Source organism: Bombina bombina, chromosome 7 (genome assembly GCF_027579735.1).
Source record: "Bombina bombina isolate aBomBom1 chromosome 7, aBomBom1.pri, whole genome shotgun sequence".
Taxonomy (NCBI): Eukaryota; Metazoa; Chordata; class Amphibia; order Anura; family Bombinatoridae; genus Bombina; species Bombina bombina.
Window position 1 is genome coordinate 239,222,257 of NC_069505.1, and position 24,711 is coordinate 239,246,967.

The 24,711-nt window shown below is 42.3% G+C and overlaps 1 protein-coding gene across 1 annotated transcript in view; it reads left to right on the forward strand.

The window, feature by feature from the left end:
- The window catches only part of LOC128636319 (receptor-type tyrosine-protein phosphatase beta), a 390,099-nt gene that overhangs the window by 66,075 nt on the left and 299,313 nt on the right, over positions 1-24,711 (forward strand). The window contains exons 3-4 of the mRNA XM_053689349.1: positions 10,321-10,587; positions 10,980-11,228. Coding sequence (XP_053545324.1) covers positions 10,321-10,587; positions 10,980-11,228 — 516 coding nt within the window. The remainder of the gene's footprint in view (positions 1-10,320; positions 10,588-10,979; positions 11,229-24,711) is intronic.

The window sequence follows — 24,711 nt, forward strand, 5'->3', positions numbered from 1 at the left end:
GGGTTCCGCCTGGCCAATGAGGACTGGTCGATTGTGCTGGTAACCACTCACAGACCCCTATGACGACATAGCCACTCCTCCTGTTGACACGTCACACAGCTGGAAAAACGCTGAAAGGAGGATATAGCAGGCAAACTGAAATGCTATAACAACACGCTATTGAAGATAAGTGCTAGTATATCATGTAACTGTACATTGGCTATATGACCTTGTGTGCAGCGGGATCTCTGCGGTCGAATTCTACAACTTGTTAACACGAGTTTACTGTGAAAGCCTTCAGTACAAAAGACACTTTAGTTCATTCTTGAAGTGATCTATGTATACATGGTCTTTGATACAAGATGGTATTATGTATGATTCAAGTGCACTAGGTTATTTTACTTACCTGCATACGTATGCTTAGCAATAGGAAGAATCTATAACGATTGCTCATTCTGTTTTGTATTTTATGTGTTTATGTTTTTACTTCATGTGGTGCTGCTAGGCACTTAAAGGTGATTTACTTGATTGTTTGGGGATATTGATTACATTTTCTAAAGTCTATTCCGTGTGCTAGTTTACATTTTTCCCTTGCTTTTTTTAGGACAGTATTATATGTCCTGAATATATATCTTTCTTTATATTTGCTGTATACATTACATAAGGGAATATATATATATATGAATATAGAGATTCCAAGAGAACAAGACAGCTCAAAATCCAATTGCTTTATTCCAAAAATCAGTGACAACATAAAAACATTGTTATTTCAACAACTTGTAGGCAAAACAGCACTACTAAAAAGGTAAAAAAGGTAAGACTGAAGGCGGGTCGTCTGTCTTACGCATTTCAGCTTCCTGCCTTAATCATAGACCTTATTGACCCGTAACAACCTGCACTTTAAATATCCAATCTCTTAATTTCATTGGTCCTGCAGTCCCACCTAGTACCCAATCAGACTTGTATTAAGAAAGAGACAGGTGATGCATACTTACTAATTATGATATCTATTTCCCTTAAGTTATATATTTACTATTCCCTTTTAAACCTTCAAAATTAAAAAATGTATAGAGGGGATGTTGCCCCTACATTCTATTTACATACAATGAATTTGTTTATATATATATATATATATATATATATATATATACATACAGAGAGAAGTGCACTCACAGGAACGAACAACTGGCTCAATACCATTGTTAGCCTGTTCTATGGAGATTTACCACCTGGGTGCAGCTTTTTAGCACAGTAATGCTTTTCACAGAGTAGAACTTTCCTGTAGTATATCAGTCTGATCCCGCCTATTACGGTCAGTCCAGCGCCGAAATACCAGGCAATTCCACTCTGAACAAGGAACACAGCAACCCCAGACGATCGTTTCGGCCTTCATTGGGCCTCGTCAGTGAGGTATAGCCATATTCCTCTAAGCACACTGAGCAAGGAGTCCACGTCTGGTTGCCCCTTTTTCCCATAGGGAGACTAAATACATACAGAGAGAAGTGCACTCACAGGAACGAACAACTGGCTCAATACCATTGTTAGCCTGTTCTATGGCGATTTACCACCTGGGTGCAGCTTTTTAGCCCAGTAATGCTTTTCACAGAGTAGAACTTTCCTGTAGTATATCAGTCTGATCCCGCCTATTACGGTCAGTCCAGCGCCGAAATACCAGGCAATTCCACTCTGAACAAGGAACACAGCAACCCCAGACGATCGTTTCGGCCTTCATTGGGCCTCGTCAGTGAGGTATAGCCATATTCCTCTAAGCACACTGAGCAAGGAGTCCACGTCTGGTTGCCCCTTTTTCCCATAGGGAGACTAAATACATACAGAGAGAAGTGCACTCACAGGAACGAACAACTGGCTCAATACCATTGTTAGCCTGTTCTATGGCGATTTACCACCTGGGTGCAGCTTTTTAGCCCAGTAATGCTTTTCACAGAGTAGAACTTTCCTGTAGTATATCAGTCTGATCCCGCCTATTACGGTCAGTCCAGCGCCGAAATACCAGGCAATTCCACTCTAAACAAGGAACACAGCAACCCCAGACGATCGTTTCGGCCTTCATTGGGCCTCGTCAGTGAGGTGTAGCCATATTCCTCTAAGCACACTGAGCAAGGAGTCCACGTCTGGTTGCCCCTTTTTCCCATAGGGAGACTAAATACATACAGAGAGAAGTGCACTCACAGGAACGAACAACTGGCTCAATACCATTGTTAGCCTGTTCTATGGCGATTTACCACCTGGGTGCAGCTTTTTAGCCCAGTAATGCTTTTCACAGAGTAGAACTTTCCTGTAGTATATCAGTCTGATCCCGCCTATTACGGTCAGTCCAGCGCCGAAATACCAGGCAATTCCACTCTGAACAAGGAACACAGCAACCCCAGACGATCGTTTCGGCCTTCATTGGGCCTCGTCAGTGAGGTGTAGCCATATATATACATACATACAAGAAGGAGGGGAACAAGAAAATATATTAATAAATTAAGAGACAAAAAGAAAACATATAAAGAAAAATAATAATAATAATGATAAGGAAGGGAGAAAAATGGAAAACAATTAGTATCTACAATTATTATAATGTAATTTAGCCTCAGTACATGGTTTATTAGCCCAAAATATTATCTATCCAAAGGTATATTTATCACTCTTTAAAACACTGCTACTTATAGAATAATAGTGATATAGGCTAAAGTAAACTAGACTCTAACAAATGCTACTATATGGTTGCATAGTTGATACTGGGATCTAACTTATAAATGACAATGTATCTGATTCTAGTGATATCCACAATAAATACACAGCATATAATGTTCCTAGGTGTATGTATATAGTTATGTTACCAGAAATTAATTACATCTGTTTCTATGTTCATTCCTAAGTGTTGTCTGGTTTCTAAGGTGTAAATCCAGTTGGCCTCCTTTTTATGGAGCTGACTCAATCTATCATCACCCCTAAGTCATTTACGTATCTGGTCTATAACCATCCATGAGAATGTACTCATGTCTTTATCATGCATAACCACAAAATGATTGGCTGCCCCTGTGGCATGGCTACCATGCTCTATGCCATTTAAGTGTGCATGTATCCGCTCTCGAGCCTCCCTTTAGGTGCATACAACATATTGTTTTTTATATGACGAGCATGTGATGACATAAATCCCATAATTTGATCTGCAGTTTGTGCACTGATAATGGGAAAATACCTTTTGTGTTGCATTTGACTGGAATATTTTACCAACCGTCACATAGCTGCATGCTTTACAAGTGCTTCTGCCACATTTAAAGTGTCCCTTGGTGGTTAGCCAACTACTTTTGGGGGCTGGGTTTCTTAGTATTGATGGCGAGACCTTATTACCAATAGTTATATTTCTGCGTGTCATGCAGAAACAACCATTCTTAACTTCATCTATGAGGTTGTCATCTGCCAATAGAATGGGGAGATTCTTACATATTATGTTACAGACTGCATAATATTGGGAGCTGTAAGTAGTAACAAAGGTAGGTTTGTCTTTGCATTCTTCCCTTTTTGGTTTGTCATCTAATAGGGTAGATCTTTCTTGTGACTGTGCGCTACACCTGGGTCATATCCCCTATCAAGGAATCTTGACCTCAAATGCTTACTCTCATGCAGAAAACGGTCATCATTGGAACAATTCTTTCTGAGACGTAGGAATTGACCCTTGGCTATACCATAGCTCATATGCTTAGAATGGCAGCTTCCTGCATGTAAGAGCGCATTTGATGAAATTGGATTCCTATAGAGTGTGGTCTCTATTATCCTGGTTCTAGGGTTACCTATTAATGTTATATCCAAATAAGATATATGTTCCCTGTCAAAGGATGTAGTAAATTCTAAACCTACCAGATTGTTATTCAGAAAATCAACAAATTCTTTACTACTCGCTTCAGACCCTTGCCAAATAAATAGCAGGTCATCGATAAATCTTTTGTAACCCACAATTGATTTTAAGAATGGGTTGACATCTGCATACACATTGGTAAGCTCCCACCACATATATATTTACAGGGAACACACAGTTCTCATAGAACTCTATAGTGCTGTTTTTTTTCCATACACCCCACACCCGCCAACTTTAGCCCCTTATAAATGCCTTATACAGTTACTTTATTAAAGAATAAAAATGCTGATATTTTTTAATAAAGATGAATACACTAAAATTTGGGGGTCTGATCTCTCGTTAATTTTCAGAGTGCTAATTGCTGCCATGGGCTCACAGTAGCAATAACCAGCCACTTGTAATCTATCCCTAAACCAAGGATTCTCCTGCTGCTATCGCCTTTTAGAAATCTTCCTTCAGAAACATTTAAGGGTAACTAATTGATCTTTGGATTCTGTTTTAAACAAGGCTGTGTTTTGTATATCAGTCAAGTCCCAAAAAAACTTTCATGATTCACTCAAAACATGACTATCATGATAATTAGCCTCAGAGACGGCATCAGAATCTAAGCTCAGCAAATGGGGTAAGTAGCGCAGCGATGGCAGCAATTTTAAATATATATGTATATGCTTATACACGTATATATGTATGTGTTATTATGAATATATACACATAGAAACACATAAATATATATGTATATATTCATACAGTATATACATATATATTTACTGGGAACACACAAATCCCATAGAGCGCAATGAAAAGCACTTTTCAGTGATGTTTTTTTCTAACACTCCCACCAACTTAAGCCCCAAAATACTGCCCAGTACAGTAAATTTATTTAAAAGTAAAGATGCTGCAATCTTTATTTTTTAATAAACTACACTAGATTGCATTCTGGGGACATTTGGGACACGTTTATAAAATTCAAGATCTGATCTCTGGTTAATTTTATAAGCACTATTTGCTACCGCAAGCTTGAGGTAGCAATATCCAGCCATTTGGAATGGGTCGTTAATTATCGCAATCTCGCAAACAGGCAAATTTGCCCTTTTGCAGGCATGCAGAAATTAAGCGATCCACTTATAATATAGCCTTAAATAAATGCTAGATAGAATGATGCATTCAAAGAAAAGATAGTCTGAGAATAACATTTAGATGTATTTTTTAAAGTTTCATTATTATTATTATTATCGGTTATTTGTAGAGCGCCAACAGATTCCGCAGCGCTATAAACAAAGGCGGAGTACAACAAAACAATTATAGGGATCAAATGGGTAGAGGGCCCTGCCAAGAGTTGCACTGTTGTAGTCAGCTCTTAAGAAGGTGATCTACAAACAGCTGGACTCTTAGGATTACATGCTAAGGGGGTTCAGGGGATAGCAATGGAGGAGAGGAACTGGTATAAAGAAAGGTTAGCGTAGGTTGTATGCATCCCTGAACAGTAGAGTCTTTAGGGAGCACTTGAAGCTTTTAAAACTAGAAGAGAGTCTTGTGGATCGAGGCAGAGAGTTCCACAAGATGGGAGCCAGTCTGGAGTAGTCCTGTAAACGGGAGTGTGAGGAGGTAACAAGAGAGGAGGAGAGTAGGAGGTCATGAGCAGAGCGAAGGGGACGGGAGGGAGAGTATCTGGAGACAAGGTCTGAGATATAGGGGGTGCAGTGCAGTTGAGGGCTTTGTATGTCAGAATGAGAATTTTGTGTTTGATCCTAGAGGCAAGAGGAAGCCAGTGAAGGGATTGGCAGAGAGGTGCAGCAGATGAAGAGCGACGTGCAAGGAAGATGAGTCTGGCAGAGGCATTCATTATGGATTGTAAAGGAGCTAGGCGGCAGGTGGGGAGACCAGAGAGGACAGAGTTGCAGTAATCGAGGCGGGAAAGAATGAGAGAGTGGATTAAAATCTTAGTTGTGTCTTGTGTAAGGAAGTGTCTAATTTTAGAGATGTTTTTAAGGTGGAAGTGGCAGGCTTTAGCCAATGACTGAATGTGAGGAGTGAAAGAATGATCTGAGTCAAATGTGACCCCGAGACATCGGGCATGCGGGGTAGGGGTAATGATGGAGTTGTCGACAGTTATAGAGAGATTGGGGGTGGAGAGTTTAGAAGAAGGGGGGGAAATAAGGAGCTCAGTTTTGGAGAGATTTAGCTTGAGGTAGTGAGAGGACATCCAGTTAGAGATGTGAGAGAGACAGTTAGTGATACGGGTTAGCAAAGAAGGAGATAGATCTGGTGCAGAGAAGTAGATTTGGGTGTTGTCGGCATACAAATGATATTGTAAACCGTGGGACTTTATTAGGGAACCTAGTGATGACGTGTAGATTGAGAAGAGAAGGGGACCGAGGACAGAGCCTTGCGGTACTCTGACAGAAAGTGGTGACGGGGCAGAGGAGGCCCCAGAGAAGGCTACACTAAAGGTACGGTTTGACAGGTAGGAAGAGAGCCACGAGAGGGCTGTGTCACAGATGCCGAAGGATTGGAGGGTTTGGAGCAAAAGAGGGTGGTCATTAGTGTCAAAGGCTGCAGACAGATCAAGGAGGATAAGCAGAGAGAAGTGGCCTTTTGATTTTGCTGTAAGTAGGTCGTTGGTAACCTTAACAATTGCTGTCTCTCTGGAGTGATGGGGACAAAATCCAGATTGCAATGGGTCAAGGAGGGAGTTTATTGTAAGGAAATGTGATAGGCGTGCATAAGCTAGTTTTTTGAGAAGCTTTGATGCAAGAGGGAGGAGGGAAATAGGGCGGTAGTTGGATGGGGAGGTAGGATCAAGGGAAGGTTTTTTGAGGATAGGTGTGAACAGTGCATGTTTCAGCGATGAGGGACATATACCGGTGCTGAGGGAGAGGTTGAAAGTGTGTGCAAGTATAGGGGTAAGGGTGGCAGAGAGGAAGGGTAGTAGCTGTTAGGGGATAGGGTCAAGGGGACAGGTAGTGAGGTGAGAGCGCAGTATAAGTGCCGAAACATTTTCCTCAGTAACAGGGGAGAATGAGCTAAGTTTAAGGTTATGTGGGTTGTGGTTGATTGAGAGCATTTGAGGGGGTAATAGAATGGAATTATGTTGAGACCTGATTTCATTTCTGATGGAGTCGATTTTGTTATTGAAGTGGTTGGCAAAATAACCTGTTTAAATATTGACAAAATAAGTAAAAAGTTTTAATGTCTATAAAACAATGGGAGCTGTCATGTTGTTACTTAGGTTACAACATAGGTCACTAGAGTAGAGAATTACAGGAAAAGAGGACAAAATAAATAATTAAACTAAATTGCAAAGGTTTTTATATATGCAATTTATCATTTTATATTACCATCTCAAAGTGTTTAATGTCCCTTTAAATATATAAGAAATCCAACACTGTTGTAGTCAGCTCTTATGAAGGTGACCTGCAAACAGCAATAGAGGAGAGTAACTGGGATTAGGAAAGGTTAATGTAGGTTGTATCCATCCCTGAACAGTAGAGTCTTTAGTGAGCACTTGAAGCTTTCAAAACTAGGGGAGAGTCTTGTGGAGCGAGGGAGAGAGTTCCACAAGATGAGAATCAGTCTGGAGAAGTCCTGTAAAAGGGAATGTGAGGAGGTAACAAGAGAGGAGGAGAGTAGGAGGTTGTAAGCAGAGCGAAGGGTACGGGAGGGAGAATATCTGGAGAGGAGGTCTGAGATGTTGGGGGGAGCAGTGCATAGCTCCCCCTTAATAGCATTACTATACACTATTAAAAGGGATCTATCAAACTATAAGCCTTTCAATCTGTGGTGTTCTCTCTAAACCCCCAAAATCCTCATTTTATTTGTCCTTAAATCTGCACATTTGGTTTTTGTATTTCAAATTGGGGGTTGAATTAGAAAAATAAAGATTTCATGCAGGTTTCAGAGGTAACAATTTTGAGATTAAGGGGTATTAATAACAAATGTAGTTTAAGATTGTTATCACAAAAAAACCACTGACAATACCTGCTGATGTTCATAAATCGTAATCTGCAGAAGACTAGCACAAGATTGTGACCACTAATACTAAGGTACTTTTCAAACAATGGCACTTCCTTTGTAAAATTCCTTGCATGTGTTTTTGTAGGATTTGGAAATGTACAACCAACTGATATAATTATAAAACAGTTATAACTCTGTAAGCCAGAGCTCATTGTATCCAGGGGCCAGTGGCCAAGTGTTCTTCTGTCATGGGAGCCACTTGAACAGAGTGAGTGCTCTGGAACTGGATATACTAGAAACTGGAAGTGACATTTACCCAAGTAGCAGTGCATGATGGGAGTTGTAGTCCACAATAGACATAAACAGTGTATATTTATCTTGTGAGTGCCAAGTGAAGTGATCATTCTGGAACTGAATAAAAAGTGACATTTATCCAAGCAGTGCATGATGGGAGTCTTCACTGGACAATGCTTGTCTTTATATTTATCTTGTGAGTGTCTATATAGAACATCAACTTCTTACAACTCTTAGAACCCTAAAAAAATGATGGGGCCAAATGAATAATTTACCTAATAAACAGGGAAGGCCAGATGAAGCTATTTTGGGGGCCACATATTACCCCAGGGTCGGTACTTTGACACCACTGCTGTAAGATCCTTGGTGCAGTGCCCTCCTCCTCTATTAGTGTAATCAGTGTGTAGCCAGCACTACAGATAATGGCAGATCTGTAAAACATAGTGACAGCATTTTATCTACTCACCAACAGGTCAGGTTTTAGATAAAATGCTGTAAAGTGTTAGATCATTTTGTTTTTGCACTATTGATTACATATAAACACATAGTTAAAGTCAAAATCAGCTCCTGAACAGCAATGCACGCCAAGGTGAACGAGGGGCTGGTAGTGACCATTCCAGGGTTACCCAGACAGACTTTTCGTGGTGTGGATTTTGTAATCTAAACTGGGACTCAGCATGCAGGAGTTAAAACGATGAGACAGTGCACGCAAAGTATATCTTACGGTCATGCCTCGCTATGTTACAAGGTTATGTTGACGAGGTAGTCTTGTTTTCGTTTTATTTTATTTTTCTTGAACTTTTTTTAAGTTTTATTTTATGCGTATGTTACAATAAAGTGTTACAGTATATTATAACAGTATTGTGCAATTATTTTAATACAATTTTATTAGATGTTGCTATTATGAGTGTAACTGTATTGTTATATGTATTTTGATGTGTTTTGTGACACTTTTTTGTTTTGCAAAACAGTTAACCAGGAGGATGCGCTATCCTGACTTCAATTGCGATAAACCCCTTTTAGCTCGCTTGTAACTGTTAGCGCACCACTCATAATCTGGCTCATGTGAAATGAGAATGTTCAACAACAGATGTAACATGGATAAAAACTGTGCTGACAGTTAAGAAATTACACACAAAATATGTTTTCAACAGATACAAAGTTATCCATATTGATTGGAATAATGGTGTTAAATTGTCCCCATGCAAAGCATACGTACAAATGCATATGAAAGGGTTATCCCTGTTTTATAATTATATGAGTTGGTTGTACATTTCCAAATCTTACAAAAACGTTTGCAATACATTTTACAAGGGAAGTGCCATTGTTTGAAAAGTACCCTAATATTAGTGGTCACAATCTTGTGCTAGTCTTCTGCAGATCATGATTTATGTATTGTCAGTGTTTTTCTTGTGATAACAATCTTAAAATACATTTTTTATTAATACCCCTTAATCTCAAAATTGTTACCTCCTGAAACCTGCATGAAATCTTTACCTTTCTCATTAAACCCCCAATTTGAAATATAAAAACCAAAAGGGTCTTTATCAGTATAGTGGGCACATGTGTTTGCTGGGTTATTGATTTAGCCAATTGTTATTATTTTGTCCCTGCACATAACCAATGTCACATACAAAATCATTGTGTGGTACTCGTTAATAATTTGAAAAGTGTTCTTGGGAGTTTAATAAGTTCCATAAATGAATGGTGAAAATGGCCCTGTGAATTTAGGCATCAAGAATTTGGATTGTGAAGAACAAACAGGACTGGCACAAGTTAAAGGTACACAAGTCAAAATTAAACTTAAATTTTTTAACAACTTTCCAATTTACTAAATGTGCACAATCTTTTTATATGCACACGTTCAGAGGCCTCAGATCCTACTGCGCATGTGCTAGATTCACAGAATATACATATATGCATTTTGTGATTGGCTGATGGCTGTCACATGATGCAGTGGTAGTGAAAATGTGTCAAAGAAATCTACTACTAAGTGATTTTGCATTGTATTTTTATTATTAATTTACTGATTATGATATTCTACTGATGTAGAACATTCTGCAAATAAATGATGAAAATAGCTGACTGTGATTGTGTCAAGATAAAAAAGAGCTCATCTTCATGCCAATAATGATCAAACTATAGATTGTGATTAACCCCTTCATTAGCAGAAGACTAAGAATTTAGACTATCATTCATATTCTAATTGCAGTATTTCCTTTCTACAGTGCCCTCTCAACCAGGTATAATAAGTTTAATCTCCAATGGAACAAACAGCATCTCATTATCCTGGGGAGATCCAATAAACATGACCGATGTGACCAAGAGTTTTAATATAACTTATAGCAGTGCTTTAGGCAATGGGACTGTCTCTAGCAACAACACAAACGTCACCCTTCATAACCTCAGCTCCGGCACTAAATACACAATAACGGTAGTCACCGTCACAGACTGTCAGTATCAGAGCTCACCTGTTAATAGCGAAGTCACCACAAGTAAGTTCTGGTGCTATGTTTTTATTTTATTTAAAGTCCTTAATAATTATCATATTATTAAACTGCAAATAAAATTATTTTTATCACTTGAGCTCAGATGCACCATGAAAGTTTTATTTCAACTGTCATGTCATTTTAAGCCATAAAATATTTCATTCCTCTCTTGTGATTTTAAAAAAGTCCAGAGATCCCCGTATGGGAAAGTGACAGCGTCACATAGCATCTTGCAGGGAATGGTGATCAGCATCTAGTCTCTATAACTAATATGTCAGATTGTATGTTATGTAGAATACCCTGTATATTTATAGTATGTGTATCTAATCTGAAAAAAAATAGCAAGTGACTGTATACATTTTACATATATATATTTATTTGTTTATTTATTTTAACAGGACCATATCCGGTGAACAATCTAACAATTTCTAGTAAAACAGATTCTATTACCCTGAATTGGAGTAAACCTTATGAATATAACAATAATTATACTTACAAAGTACAGACAGACGTGTCCTCTACAATAGTGCAAAGTGAATCTGCTACAATCAATAATCTGACCCCAGGGAAGACATACACATTCACTGTAACCGCAAGAGCTTACAATGAGACTGAGGGAGACTCTGTATCAGTAACAGGCTGTACATGTGAGTACTAAGTGTAAATATTGTGCACTGTAACAACACATTTATATATAATAATTGTGTATAATTCTCTGCTGTGCTCATGTTCTCTGTAACATGTGAGTACCTGGTGGTATCTGTTGGTGAAATATGCTGGTGCCCTTATTTAGTGCATATATGTGATTGTTTATCTTGCAAACAACATGGTTAAATGATGCACAAGTATTATTGCACAGATCCAAAGCTGTTTGTGAAATGTGGTGCTTATAACCTTACAATATGAAAATTAAAACACAAGTTACATATGAATTTAAAAATAGTAATTGAGTCAATTACCATTAAATTATGAACAATTGAGCTTCATGTATGTGATTGTCTTGCAAATAAAATAGTGAAAAGATTTACTAATACAACCAAGCAATAAGTGTGAATATTGTGCACTGTAACAACAAATCTATATATAATATTTGTGTATAATTCTCTGCTGTGCTTATGTTCTTTGTATCATGAGATTGTCTAGTGGTATCTGGTAGGTGAAACATGTAAATCATCTTATTTAGTGCAAGTGGGATGAATGCTGCACATAGCAATATGTTGGGGTGTATACCAGGAATTTAAATCCTTATCACATGAAGAACCAAAATTTAAATACAAATTTTTAAAAATATTAAAGGTATAGTAAACCCAAATTTTTTCTTTCAGGATTCAGATAGAGCATGCAATTTTAAGCAACTTTATAATTTACTCCTATTATCAAATTATCTTTGTTCTCTTGCTATCTTTATTTGAAAAGGCAGGAATGAAAGCTTTGGAGCCGGCCTAGTTTTAGTTCAGTACCCTGGATAGGGCTTGCTGATTGGTGCCTGCATTTAGCCATCCAATCAGCAAACGCAACCCAGGTTCTCAACCTAAAATGGGTCGGCTCCAAAGCTTTTATTACTGCTTTTTCAAATAAAGATAGCATGAGAACAAAGAAAAATTGATAATAGAAGTAAATTAGAAAGCTGCTTAAAATTGCATGCTCTATCTGAATCATGAAAGAAAAAAATTGGTTTTGTTTCCCTTTAATTGAATTAACAAAATATGTATTGTACTTGTTATATTTTTTCTGGCTTGGAGCTGATGCTTTATATTCTTGGGGTGCATGCGGGTATTCTGTGGTCTTGTTGTGCAGGCACTCTGTTGATGTGTGTGCGGGTATTCTGTGGTCTTGGTGTGCGGGCACTCTGTTGATGTGTGTGCGGGTATTCTGTGGTCTTGGTGTGCGGGCACTCTGTTGTGTGTGCGGTTGTGCAGTGGTCTTGTTGCGCGGGCACTCTGTTGATGTGTGTGCGGGTGTGCTGTGGTCTTGGTGTGCGGGCACTCTGTTGATGTGTGTGCGGGTGTGCTGTGGTCTTGGTGTGCGGGCACTCTGTTGATGTGTGTGCGGGTATTCTGTGGTCTTGGTGTGCGGGCACTCTGTTGTGTGTGCGGTTGTGCAGTGGTCTTGTTGCGCGGGCACTCTGTTGATGTGTGTGCGGGTGTGCTGTGGTCTTGGTGTGCGGGCACTCTGTTGATGTGTGTGCGGGTGTGCTGTGGTCTTGGTGTGCGGGCACTCTGTTGATGTGTGTGCGGGTGTGCTGTGGTCTTGGTGTGTGGGCACTCTGTTGATGTGTGTGCGGGTGTGCAGTGGTCTTGTTGCGCGGGCACTCTGTTGATATGTGTGCGGGTGTGCAGTGGTCTTGTTGCGCGGGCACTCTGTTGATGTGTGTGCGGGTGTGCTGTGGTATTGGGCACAGGCATTCTGTTGATGTGTGTGCGGGTGTGCAGTGGTATTGTTGCGCGGGCACTCTGTTGATGTGTGTGCGGGTATTCTGTGGTCTTCTTGCACGGGCACTCTGTTGATGTGTGTGCGGTTGTGCTGTGGTCTTGTGGAGCGGCACTCTGTTGATGTGTGTGCAGGTGTGCAGTGGTCTTGTTGCGCGGGCACTCTGTTGATGTGTGTGCGGGTGTGCAGTGGTCTTGTTGAGCATGCACTCTGTTGATGTGTGTGCGGGTATTCTGTGGTCTTCTTGCACGGGCACTCTGTTGATGTGTGTGCGGGTGTGCAGTGGTCTTGTTGCGCATGCACTCTGTTGATGTGTGTGCGGGTATTCTGTGGTCTTCTTGCACGGGCACTTTGTTGATGTGTGTGCAGGTGTGCAGTGGTCTTGTTGCGCGGGCATTCTGTTGATGTGTGTGCGGGTATTCTGTGGTCTTCTTGCACGGGCACTTTGTTGATGTGTGTGCAGGTGTGCAGTGGTCTTGTTGCGCGGGCATTCTGTTGATGTGTGTGCGGGTGTGCTGTGGTCTTGTGGTGCAGGCACTCTGTTGATGTGTGTGTGGGTGTGCTGTGGTCTTGGTGTGCAGGCACTCTGTTGATGTGTGTGCGGGTGTGCTGTGGTCTTGTGGTGCAGGCACGCTGTTGATGTGTGTGCGGGTGAGCTGTGGTCTTGTTGCTTTGTTAATGTGTGTGCAGGTGTGCTGTAGTATTGGGCACGGGCACTCTGTTGATGTGTCTGCGGGTGTGCTGTGGTATTGGGTGCGGGCACTCTGTTGATGGGTGTGCAGTGGTCTTGTTGCGCCTGCACTCTGTGTGTGCGGGTATTCTGTGGTCTTCTTGCACGGGCACTCTGTTGATGTGTGTGCGGTTGTGCTGTGGTCTTGTGGAGCGGCACTCTGTTGATGTGTGTGCAGGTGTGTTGTAGTATTGGGCACGGGCACTCTGTTGATGTGTGTGCGGGTGTGCTGTAGTATTGGGCACGGGCACTCTGTTGATGTGTGTGCGGGTGAGCTGTGGTCTTGTGGCGCTGGTACTCTGTTGATGTGTGTGCAGGTGTGTTGTAGTATTGGGCACGGGCACTCTGTTGATGTGTGTGCGGGTGTGCTGTAGTATTGGGCACGGGCACTCTGTTGATGTGTGTGCGGTTGTGCTGTGGTCTTGTGGCGCTGGTACTCTGTTGATGTGTGTGCAGGTGTGCTGTAGTATTGGGCACGGGCACTCTGTTGATGTGTGTGCGGATGTGCTGTGGTCTTGTGGCACAGGCACGCTGTTGATGTGTGTGTGCGGGTGAGCTGTGGTCTTGTGGCGCAGGCATGCTGTTGATGTGTGTGCGGGTGAGCTGTGGTCTTGTGGCGCAGGCACGCTGTTGATGTGTGTGCGGGTGAGCTGTGGTCTTGTTGCGCTGGTACTTTGTTGATGTGTGTGCGGATGTGCTGTGGTCTTGTGGCACAGGCATGCTGTTGATGTGTGTGCGGGTGTGCTGTGGTCTTGTGGCGCAGGCACGCTGTTGATGTATGTGCGGGTGTGCTGTGGTCTTGTTGCGCGGGCACTCTGTTGATGTGTGTGTGGGTGTGCTGTGGTCTTGGGCGTGGGCACTCTGTTGATGTGTGTGTGGGTGTGCTGTGGTCTTGTTGCATGGGCACTCTATTGATGTGTGTGTGTGCTGTGGTCTTGGGCGTGGGCACTCTGTTGATGTGTGTGTGTGGGTGTGCTGTGGTCTTGGGCGCGGGCACTCTGTTGATGTGTGTGCGGGTGTGCTGTAGTATTGGGCACGGGCACTCTGTTGATGTGTCTGCGGGTGTGCTGTGGTATTGGGTGCGGGCACTCTGTTGATGGGTGTGCAGTGGTCTTGTTGCGCCTGCACTCTGTGTGTGCGGGTATTCTGTGGTCTTCTTGCACGGGCACTCTGTTGATGTGTGTGCGGTTGTGCTGTGGTCTTGTGGAGCGGCACTCTGTTGATGTGTGTGCAGGTGTGTTGTAGTATTGGGCACGGGCACTCTGTTGATGTGTGTGCGGGTGTGCTGTAGTATTGGGCACAGGCACTCTGTTGATGTGTGTGCGGGTGAGCTGTGGTCTTGTGGCGCTGGTACTCTGTTGATGTGTGTGCAGGTGTGTTGTAGTATTGGGCATGGGCACTCTGTTGATGTGTGTGCGGGTGTGCTGTAGTATTGGGCACGGGCACTCTGTTGATGTGTGTGCGGTTGTGCTGTGGTCTTGTGGCGCTGGTACTCTGTTAATGTGTGTGCAGGTGTGCTGTAGTATTGGGCACGGGCACTCTGTTGATGTGTGTGCGGATGTGCTGTGGTCTTGTGGCACAGGCACGCTGTTGATGTGTGTGCGGGTGAGCTGTGGTCTTGTGGCACAGGCACTCTGTTGATGTGTGTGCGGATGTGCTGTGGTCTTGTGGCACAGGCACGCTGTTGATGTGTGTGTGCGGGTGAGCTGTGGTCTTGTGGCGCAGGCATGCTGTTGATGTGTGTGCGGGTGAGCTGTGGTCTTGTGGCGCAGGCACGCTGTTGATGTGTGTGCGGGTGAGCTGTGGTCTTGTTGCGCTGGTACTTTGTTGATGTGTGTGCGGATGTGCTGTGGTCTTGTGGCACAGGCACGCTGTTGATGTGTGTGCGGGTGTGCTGTGGTCTTGTGGCGCAGGCACGCTGTTGATGTATGTGCGGGTGTGCTGTGGTCTTGTTGCGCAGGCACTCTGTTGATGTGTGTGTGGGTGTGCTGTGGTCTTGGGCGTGGGCACTCTGTTGATGTGTGTGTGGGTGTGCTGTGGTCTTGTTGCATGGGCACTCTATTGATGTGTGTGTGTGCTGTGGTCTTGGGCGTGGGCACTCTGTTGATGTGTGTGTGTGGGTGTGCTGTGGTCTTGGGCGCGGGCACTCTGTTGATGTGTGTGCGGGTGTGCAGTGGTATTGGGCACGGATACTCTGTTGATGTGTGTCCGGGTGTGCTGTGGTATTGGGCGCGGGCACTCTGTTGATGTATGTGCGGGTGTGCTGTGGTCTTGTGACGCGGGCACACTGTTGATGTGTGTGCTGGTGTGCTGTGGTATTGGGCACGGGCACTCTGTTGATGTGTGTGCAGGTGTGCTGTGGTCTTGTTTCGTGGGCACTCTGTTGATGTGTGTGCAGGTGTGCTGTGGTCTTGTTGCACGGCCACTCTGCTGATGTGTGTGCGGGTGTGCTGTGGTCTAGTGGCGCAGGCACTCTGTTGATGTGTGTGCGGGTGTGCTGTGGTCTTGTTGCACAGGCACTCTATTGATGTGTGTGCGGGTGTGCTGTGGTCTTGTTGCGCGGGCACTCTGTTGATGTGTGTGCGGGTGCGCTGTGGTATTGGGCGCAGGCACTCTGTTGATGTGTGTGCAGTTGTGCTGTGGTCTTGTTGCTGATGTGTGTGCGGGTGTGCTGTGGTCTAGTGGCGCAGGCAAGCTGTTGATGTGTGTGCGGGTGTGCTGTGGTCTTGTTGCGCGGGCACTCTGTTGATTTGTGTGCGGGTGTATATTTTTACTTACTTCCTCATAGAATCTAATTAGATTAGTTTGACTAGTCATAGAGGCATATTTACCAGACGTCTGTCGGACCTGATCCGAAACTGCGGATCAGGTCCGACAGACATCGCTGAATGCGGAGAGAAATACGCTCTCCGTATTCAGCATTGCACCAGCAGGGGGGTGTCAATCAACATGATCGTACTCTCTGTTGATGTGGGTGTGCTCTGGTATTGTTGCATGGGCACTCTGTCGATATGTGTGCGGGTGTGCTGTGGTCTTGTTGCGCGGGCACTCTGTTGATTTGTGTGCGGGTGTATATTTTTACTTACTTCCTCATAGAATCTAATTAGATTAGTTTGACTAGTCATAGAGGCATATTTACCAGACGTCTGTCGGACCTGATCCGAAACTGCGGATCAGGTCCGACAGACATCGCTGAATGCGGAGAGAAATACGCTCTCCGTATTCAGCATTGCACCAGCAGGGGGGTGTCAATCAACATGATCGTACTCGATTGGGTTGAATTGTGGCGATCTCTGTCCGCCTCATCAGAGCACGTGGACAGGGTTATGGAGCAGAGGTCCATAACTTGTGTTTCTGGCGAGTCTGAAGACTTGCCAGAAACACGGGCCCTCACGCTCCATTTGGAGCTTGATAAATGGGCCTCATAATCTTGTTTACACAAATATGCTCATCAATATAATCACTTATAATCCCTTCAAATATCTTCCCCACTATTAATGTCAGACTAACTGGTCTATAGCTTCCTGGATCATCCCTACTACCCTTTTTGAAGAATGGCACCACATCAGATTTAAGCCAATCCTGGGGTACCATGCCTGAGGATAATGAGTCTTGAAAAATTAAGAGTAGAGGTTTGTCTATAACAGTGCTAAATTCCCTTAACACCCTTGGGTGTATTCCATCTGGGCCTGGAGTTTTATTTACCTTAATATTATCCAAGTTGTTCCTGATAGCCTCTATACATAACCCAGTTAATGGTATGGGCTGGCATGTTCTATTTTGTTCCAAAGTATCATCCAATGGTTCCTCTCTTGTGTATACTGAAGAAAAAAACTGGTTTAATATCTCAGCCTTCTCCCTGTCAATGTTAATTATGCTGCCCTCCACGCATTTTAATGTACCTATATTGTCCTTCTTAGATTTTTTGCTATTTATGTACTTAAAGAACCTTTTAGGGTTAGACTTAGAATCCTTTGCAATTAATTTTTCATTTTCAAATTTGGCTAATTTGATTGCTTTTTTCATGCTTTGTTACATTCCTTATAAATATGGAATTTTGAGTCTGTACTATTTTCTTTGAATAATTTAAATGCCCTACGTTTTTTTCCTAATTTCTCTTAGCACATTTATATTCAGCCACACTGGCTTGGATTTTTTATTTTTATTTTTATAACCATATGGTATTTGTTGATATGTATATTTATTTAACAAAGTTTTAAATGTTATCCATTTATCCTCTGTATTTTTATTAGAGAATACTTTGTCCCTATTTATGTTATTTAATGATTTTCTGAAATCGTTGAATTTTGCTTTCTTAAAATTAAAAGTCTTGGTTAAACCTTTTAAGACACTGCTTATGAAAAGGGCTTTCAAATGTTACCATGTTATGATCACTGTTACCCAAATGTTCTTTGACTTCTATGTTTGATATATTTTTTATTTTTTATTTTTTACCCTTTAATTCCGATTGGCTGATAAAATTCTATCAGCCAATCAGAATTCAAGGGACGCAATCTTGGATGACGTCGCTTAAAGGAACCTTCATTCTGGAAGAGACGTCGATTGAAGAGGATACTCCGCGCCGGATGTCTTGAAGATGGAGACGCTCCGCTCCGGATGGATGAAGATAGAAGATGCCATCTGGATGAAGACTTCTGCCGGCTTGGATGAAGACTTTGGCCTGCTTGGATGAAGACTTCTGCCGGCTTCAATGAGGACTTCTGCCGCTTCATTGAGGATGGATGTCGGGTCTTCAAAAACTGTAAGTGGATCTTCAGGGGTTAGTGCTAGGTTTTTTTAAGGGTTTATTGAGTGGGTTTTATTTTTATCTTAGGGTTTGGGCGGAAAAAGAGCTAAATGCCCTTTTAAGGGCAATGCCCATACAAATGCCCTTTTCAGGGCAATGGGGAGCTTAGGTTTTTCTTAGGATTTTATTTGGGGGGTTTGGTTGTGTGGGTGGTGGGTTTTACTGTAGGGGGTTGTTTGCATTTTTTTTTTACAGGTAAAAGAGGATTTCTTTGGGGCAATGCCCCGCAAAAGGCCCATTTAAGGGCTATTGGCAGTTTAGTTTAGGCTAGGGTTGTTTTTTATTTTGGGGGGCATTTTTATTTTAATAGGGCTATTAGATTAGGTGTAATTAGTTTAAATATTTGATAATTTCTTTTTGATTTTGTGTAATTTAGTTAATTGTATTTAATTAATGTAATTTATTTAATTGTAGTGTAAGGTTAGGTGTTAGTGTAATTCAGGTTAGGTTTTATTTTACAGGTAAATTGTATTTAGTTTTAAATAGGAATTATTTAGTTAATGATAGTAATTTTTATTTAGATTTATTTTAATTATATTAAAGTTAGTGGGTGTTAGGGTTAGACTTAGGGTTAGGTTTAGGGGTTTATAACTTTAGTATATTGGCGGCGACGTTGGGGGCGGCAGATTACGGGTTATTAAATTTATGTAGGTGGTGGCAACATTAGGGGCAGCAGATTAGGGGTTAATAAGTATAATGTAGGTGGCGGTGATGTTAGGGGCGGCAGATTAGGGGTTAATAAGTATAATGTAGGTGGCGGCAGTGTCGGGGGCGGCAGATTAGGGGTTATTAAATTTATGTAGGTGGCGACGACATTGAGGGCAGCAGATTAGGGGTTAATAAGTGTAGGTGGGTGGCGGCGACATTGGGGGCGGCAGATTAGGGGTTAATAAGTGTAGGTAGGTGGTGGCGGTGGCGGGGATGGCAGATTAGGGGTTAATAAGTGTAATGTAGGTATCAGCAATGTCAGGGGCAGCAGATTAGGGGTGTTTAGACTCGGGTTTATGTTAGGGTGTTAGGTGTAAACATAAATGTTGTTTCCCCATAGGAATCAATGGGGCTATATTACAGAGCTTTACGCTCCATTATTGCAGGTGTTAGGCTTTTTTTTAGCCAGCTCTCCCCGTTGATGTCTATAGGGAAATCGTGCACGAGCAAGTAAAACCAGCTCAAAGAAGCACTGGTATTTGTGTGCGGTATGGAGCTCAATTTTGCTCAATGCTCACATATTGCCTACTAACACCGGGTTTATGAAAACCTGTAATAGCAGCACTATACGGAGGTGAGCTGTGGAAATAACTTGCAAGTTAGCAGCGAGCCGTTTATAACTCAAAACTCGTAATCTAGCCGTTTAGTTTAGTAAATATTCTACAGGAGTAGAATCAGCACACAATCATTCTGGGCTTAGCCTACAGAAAAAGGAATATCAATCATAAAGGTCAGGAAGGGGAGGAAATGTATACAGCAATGATTTAGGATTAACCCTCCCTTCCTTAAAGGTACAGGCTCATGACACTTATATTCCTGGAACAAAAAATACCAAGGTGATACCTTATCCCACTAATTTTCCTGTGAGGATCTTTGTTCCAATCCTACTCATATAATTCCTCCTGAACACATCATTGTAAAAATTTCTACTGATTTACAAAAGAGTAGTGATGGCGCGAATAGTTCGCCGGCGAATAGTTCCCGGCGAACATAGCTTGTTCGCGTTCGCCGCGGCGGGCGAACAACATATGCAATGTTCGATCCGCCCCCTATTCGTCATCATTGAGTAATACTTTGACCCTGTACCTCACAGTCAGCAGACACATTCCAGCCAATCAGCAGCAGACCCTCCCTCCCAGACCCTCCTACCTCCTGGACAGCATCCATTTTAGATTCATTTGGAAGCTGCTTTCTTAGTGAGAGGAGGGACAGTGTATCTGCTGCTGATTTAATAGGGAAATCGATAGCTAGGCTAGTGTATTCAGTGTCTTCTACAGTCCTGAAGGACTCATCTGATCTCTGCTGTAAGGACAGCACCCCAAAAAGCCCTTTTTAGGGCTAGAACATCAGTCTGCTTTTTTTTTTTTTTTTTTTTCCTGTGTAATCTAATTGCAGTTGCCTGCCTGCCAGTGTGTGTGTCAGGCTCACAGCGTATACTGTGCCCAGTGCCACCACTCATATCTGGTGTAACAGTAGTGTACATTTAAAAAAAAACAACACTTTTTTGACAATTAATAGCATTTTTTGTGAAATAATAGCAGTCAGTTTCCTTCACACGTGTGCGTTTCAGTGCCTGCCTGCCAGGGCACAGTGTCACCCCAGTGCAACTCATATCTGGTGTAACAGTAGTGTACATTTAAAAAAAACAACACTTTTTTGACTGTGAAATAATAGCAGTCAGTTTCCTTCACACGTGTGCGTTTCAGTGCCTGCCTGCCAGGGCACTGTGTCACCCCAGTGCAACTCATATCTGGTGTAACAGTAGTGTAAATTAAAAAAAACAACACTTTTTTGACTGTGAAATAATAGCAGTCAGTTTCCTTCACACGTGTGCGTTTCAGTGCCTGCCTGCCAGGGCACAGTGTCACCCCAGTGCAACTCATATCTGGTGTAACAGTAGTGTACATTTAAAAAAACAACACTTTTTTGACTGTGAAATAATAGCAGTCAGTTTCCTTCACACGTGTGCATTTCAGTGCCTGCCTGCCAGGGCACAGTGTCACCCCAGTGCAACTCATATCTGGTGTAACAGTAGTGTACATTTAAAAAAAAACAACACTTTTTTGACTGTGTTAAATAATAGCAGTCAGTTTCCTTCACACATGTCCGTTTCAGTGCCTGCCTGCCAGGGCACAGTGTCACCCCAGTGCAACTCATATCTGGTGTAACAGTAGTGTACATTTAAAAAAAACAACACTTTCTCTTGTAAGGTGTATCCAGTCCACGGATCATCCATTACTTGTGGGATATTCTCCTTCCCAACAGGAAGTTGCAAGAGGACACCCACAGCAGAGCTGTCCATATAGCTCCTCCCCCAACTGCCATATCCAGTCATTCTCTTGCAACTCTCGACAAGCATGGAAGTAGTAAGAGAGAAGTGGTGTAACGTAGTTGTGTTTTACTTCAATCAAAAGTTTGTTATTTTAAATGGTACCGGAGTTGTACTATTTTTGTCCCAGGCAGAAAAAGAAGAAGAATCTGCCTGTGATCTCTATGATCTTAGCAGGTTGTAACTAAGATCCATTGCTGTTCTCACACATAACTGAAGAGAGAGGTAACTTCAGCTGGGGAATGGCGTGCAGGTTATCCTGCTATGAGGTATGTGCAGTTAATTTTTTTTTTCTAGAGATGTAAATGCTAGAAAATGCTGCTTATACCAGATTTATGTAAGGTAAGCCTGAATACAGTGATTTAATAGCGACTGGTATCATGCTTACTTGCAGAGGTAATACTCTTATAGAATTTCAATATAAAACGTTTGCTGGCATGTTTAAACGTTTTTATATATGCTTTGGTGATAAAACTTTATTGGGGCTTAGTTTTTATCCACATGGCTGGCTTAAATTTGCCTAGAAACAGTTTCCTTAGGCTTTCCACTGTTTAGACATGAGTGGGAGGGGCCTAATTTAGCGATTTATTGCGCAGTAACTTTTGCAGACTGAGACATCCAGCTTTCCTCCAGGAGTCCCCTGAATGCTATAGGACATCTCTAAAGGGCTCTTAGGCTTTCCAAAGTCGTTTGTTTGGGAAGGTAGGGCCACAGCTGAGCTGTGGCAGTTTTTTGTGACTGTTAAAAAACGTCTATCGTTTTTTTGATCCGTTTTTTGACTTTAGGGGTTAATCATCCATTTGCAAGTGGGTACAATGCTCTGTTAGCCTATTATACACACTGTAAAAAATTCGTTTCATTTACTGCTTTTTTTCACTGTTTTTCAAATTCTGCCCTTTTTTATTTTTCTTAAAGGCACAGTTTATTTTTTGCTTGTTAACTTGATTTAAAGTGTTTTCCAAGCTTGCTGGTCTCATTGCTAGTCTGTTTAAACATGTCTGACATAGAGGAAACTCCTTGTTCATTATGTTTAGAAGCCATGGTGGAACCCCCTCTTAGAATGTGTACCACATGTACTGATTTCACTCTAAGTAATAAAGATCATATTCTGTCTTTAAAAAATTTATCACCAGAGGAATCTGACGAGGGGGAAGTTATGCCGACTAACTCGCCCCACGTGTCAGACCCTTTGACTCCCGCTCAAGGGACTTACGCTCAAGTGGCGCCAAGTACATCTAGGGCGCCCATGGCGTTTACTTTACAAGACATGGCGGCAGTCATGGATAATACACTGTCAGCGGTATTATCCAGACTACCTGGGTTTCGAGGAAAGCGAGATAGCTCTGGAGTTAGAAGAAATACAGAGCATACTGATGCTTTTGTAGCCATGTCTGATACTCCCTCACAATATGCAGAAGCTGAGGAAGGAGAGCTTCTTTCTGTGGGTGATGTTTCTGACTCAGGGAAGAGGATTCAACCTGATTCTGATATGTCAACATTTAAATTTAAGCTTGAACACCTCCGCGTATTGCTCAGGGAGGTTTTAGCTGCTCTGAATGACTGTGATACAATTGCAGTACCAGAAAAATTGTGTAGATTGGACAAATACTATGCAGTGCCAGTGTGCACTGATGTTTTTCCAATACCTAAAAGATTTACAGAAATTATTTCCAAGGAATGGGATAGACCAGGTGTGCCGTTCTCTCCCCCTCCTATTTTTAAGAAAATGTTTCCGATAGATGCCACCACGCGGGACTTATGGCAGACAGTCCCTAAGGTGGAGGGAGCAGTTTCTACCCTTGCTAAGCGTACTACTATCCCTGTCGAGGACAGTTGTGCTTTCTCAGATCCAATGGATAAAAAGTTAGAGGGTTACCTTAAGCAAATGTTTATTCAACAAGGTTTTATTCTACAGCCCCTTGCATGCATTGCCCCAGTCACTGCTGCTGCAGCCTTCTGGTTTGAGTCTCTGGAAGAGGCTTTACAGGTAGAGACCCCATTGGATGACGTACTTGACAAGCTTAGAGCACTTAAGCTAGCCAATGCATTTGTTTCTGATGCCATTGTTCATTTGACTAAACTAACGGCTAAGAATTCCGGTTTTGCTATTCAAGCGCGCAGGGTGCTATGGCTTAAATCATGGTCAGCTAACGTTACTTCAAAGTCTAAGCTGCTTAACATTCCCTTCAAGGGGCAAACCCTATTCTGGCCTGGTTTGAAGGAGATCATTTCTGATATCACTGGAGGAAAAGGTCATGCCCTTCCTCAGGATAGGTCCAAATCTAGGGCCAAACAAACTAATTTTCGTGCCTTTCGAAATTTCAAGGCAAATGCGGCATCAACTTCCTCTAATGCAAAACAAGAGGGAACTTTTGCCCAGTCCAAGTTGGTCTGGAGACCTAAACAGACCTGGAACAAGGGTAAGCAGGCCAAAAAGCCTGCTGCTGCCTCTAAAACAGAATGAAGGATCTAGTAGGGGGCAGACTTTCGCTCTTCGCCCAGGCTTCTGCGAAATATATGTCCAGGACCCCTGGGCATTGTAAATTGTATCCCAGGGATATCTTCTAGACTTCAGAGCTTCCCCTCCAAAAGGGAGATTTCCCCTTTCACAATTATCTGCAAACCAGATAAAGAGAGAGCCATTCTTACACTGTGTTCAAGACCTCCTAGTTATGGGAGTGATCCATCCAGTTCTAAAGGAGGAACAAGGACAAGGATTTTACTCAAATCTGTTTGTGGTTCCCAAAAAAGAGGGAACCTTCAGACCAATTTTAGATCTCAAGATCTTAAACAAATTCCTCAGAGTTCCATCATTCAAGATGGAGACTATTCGTACCATCCTACCTATGATCCAGGAGGGTCAATACATGACTACAGTGGATTTAAAGGATGCTTATCTTCACATTACGATACACAAAGATCATCATCGGTTTCTCAGGTTCGTCTTCCTGAACAGGCATTACCAGTTTGTAGCTCTTCCTTTTGGGTTAGCTACAGCCCCAAGAATCTTTATGAAGGTTCTGGGGTCACTTCTGGCGGTCCTAAGACCGCGGGGCATAGCAGTAGCCCCTTATTTAGACGACATTCTGATACAGGCGTCAAATTTCCAAATTGCCAAGTCTCATA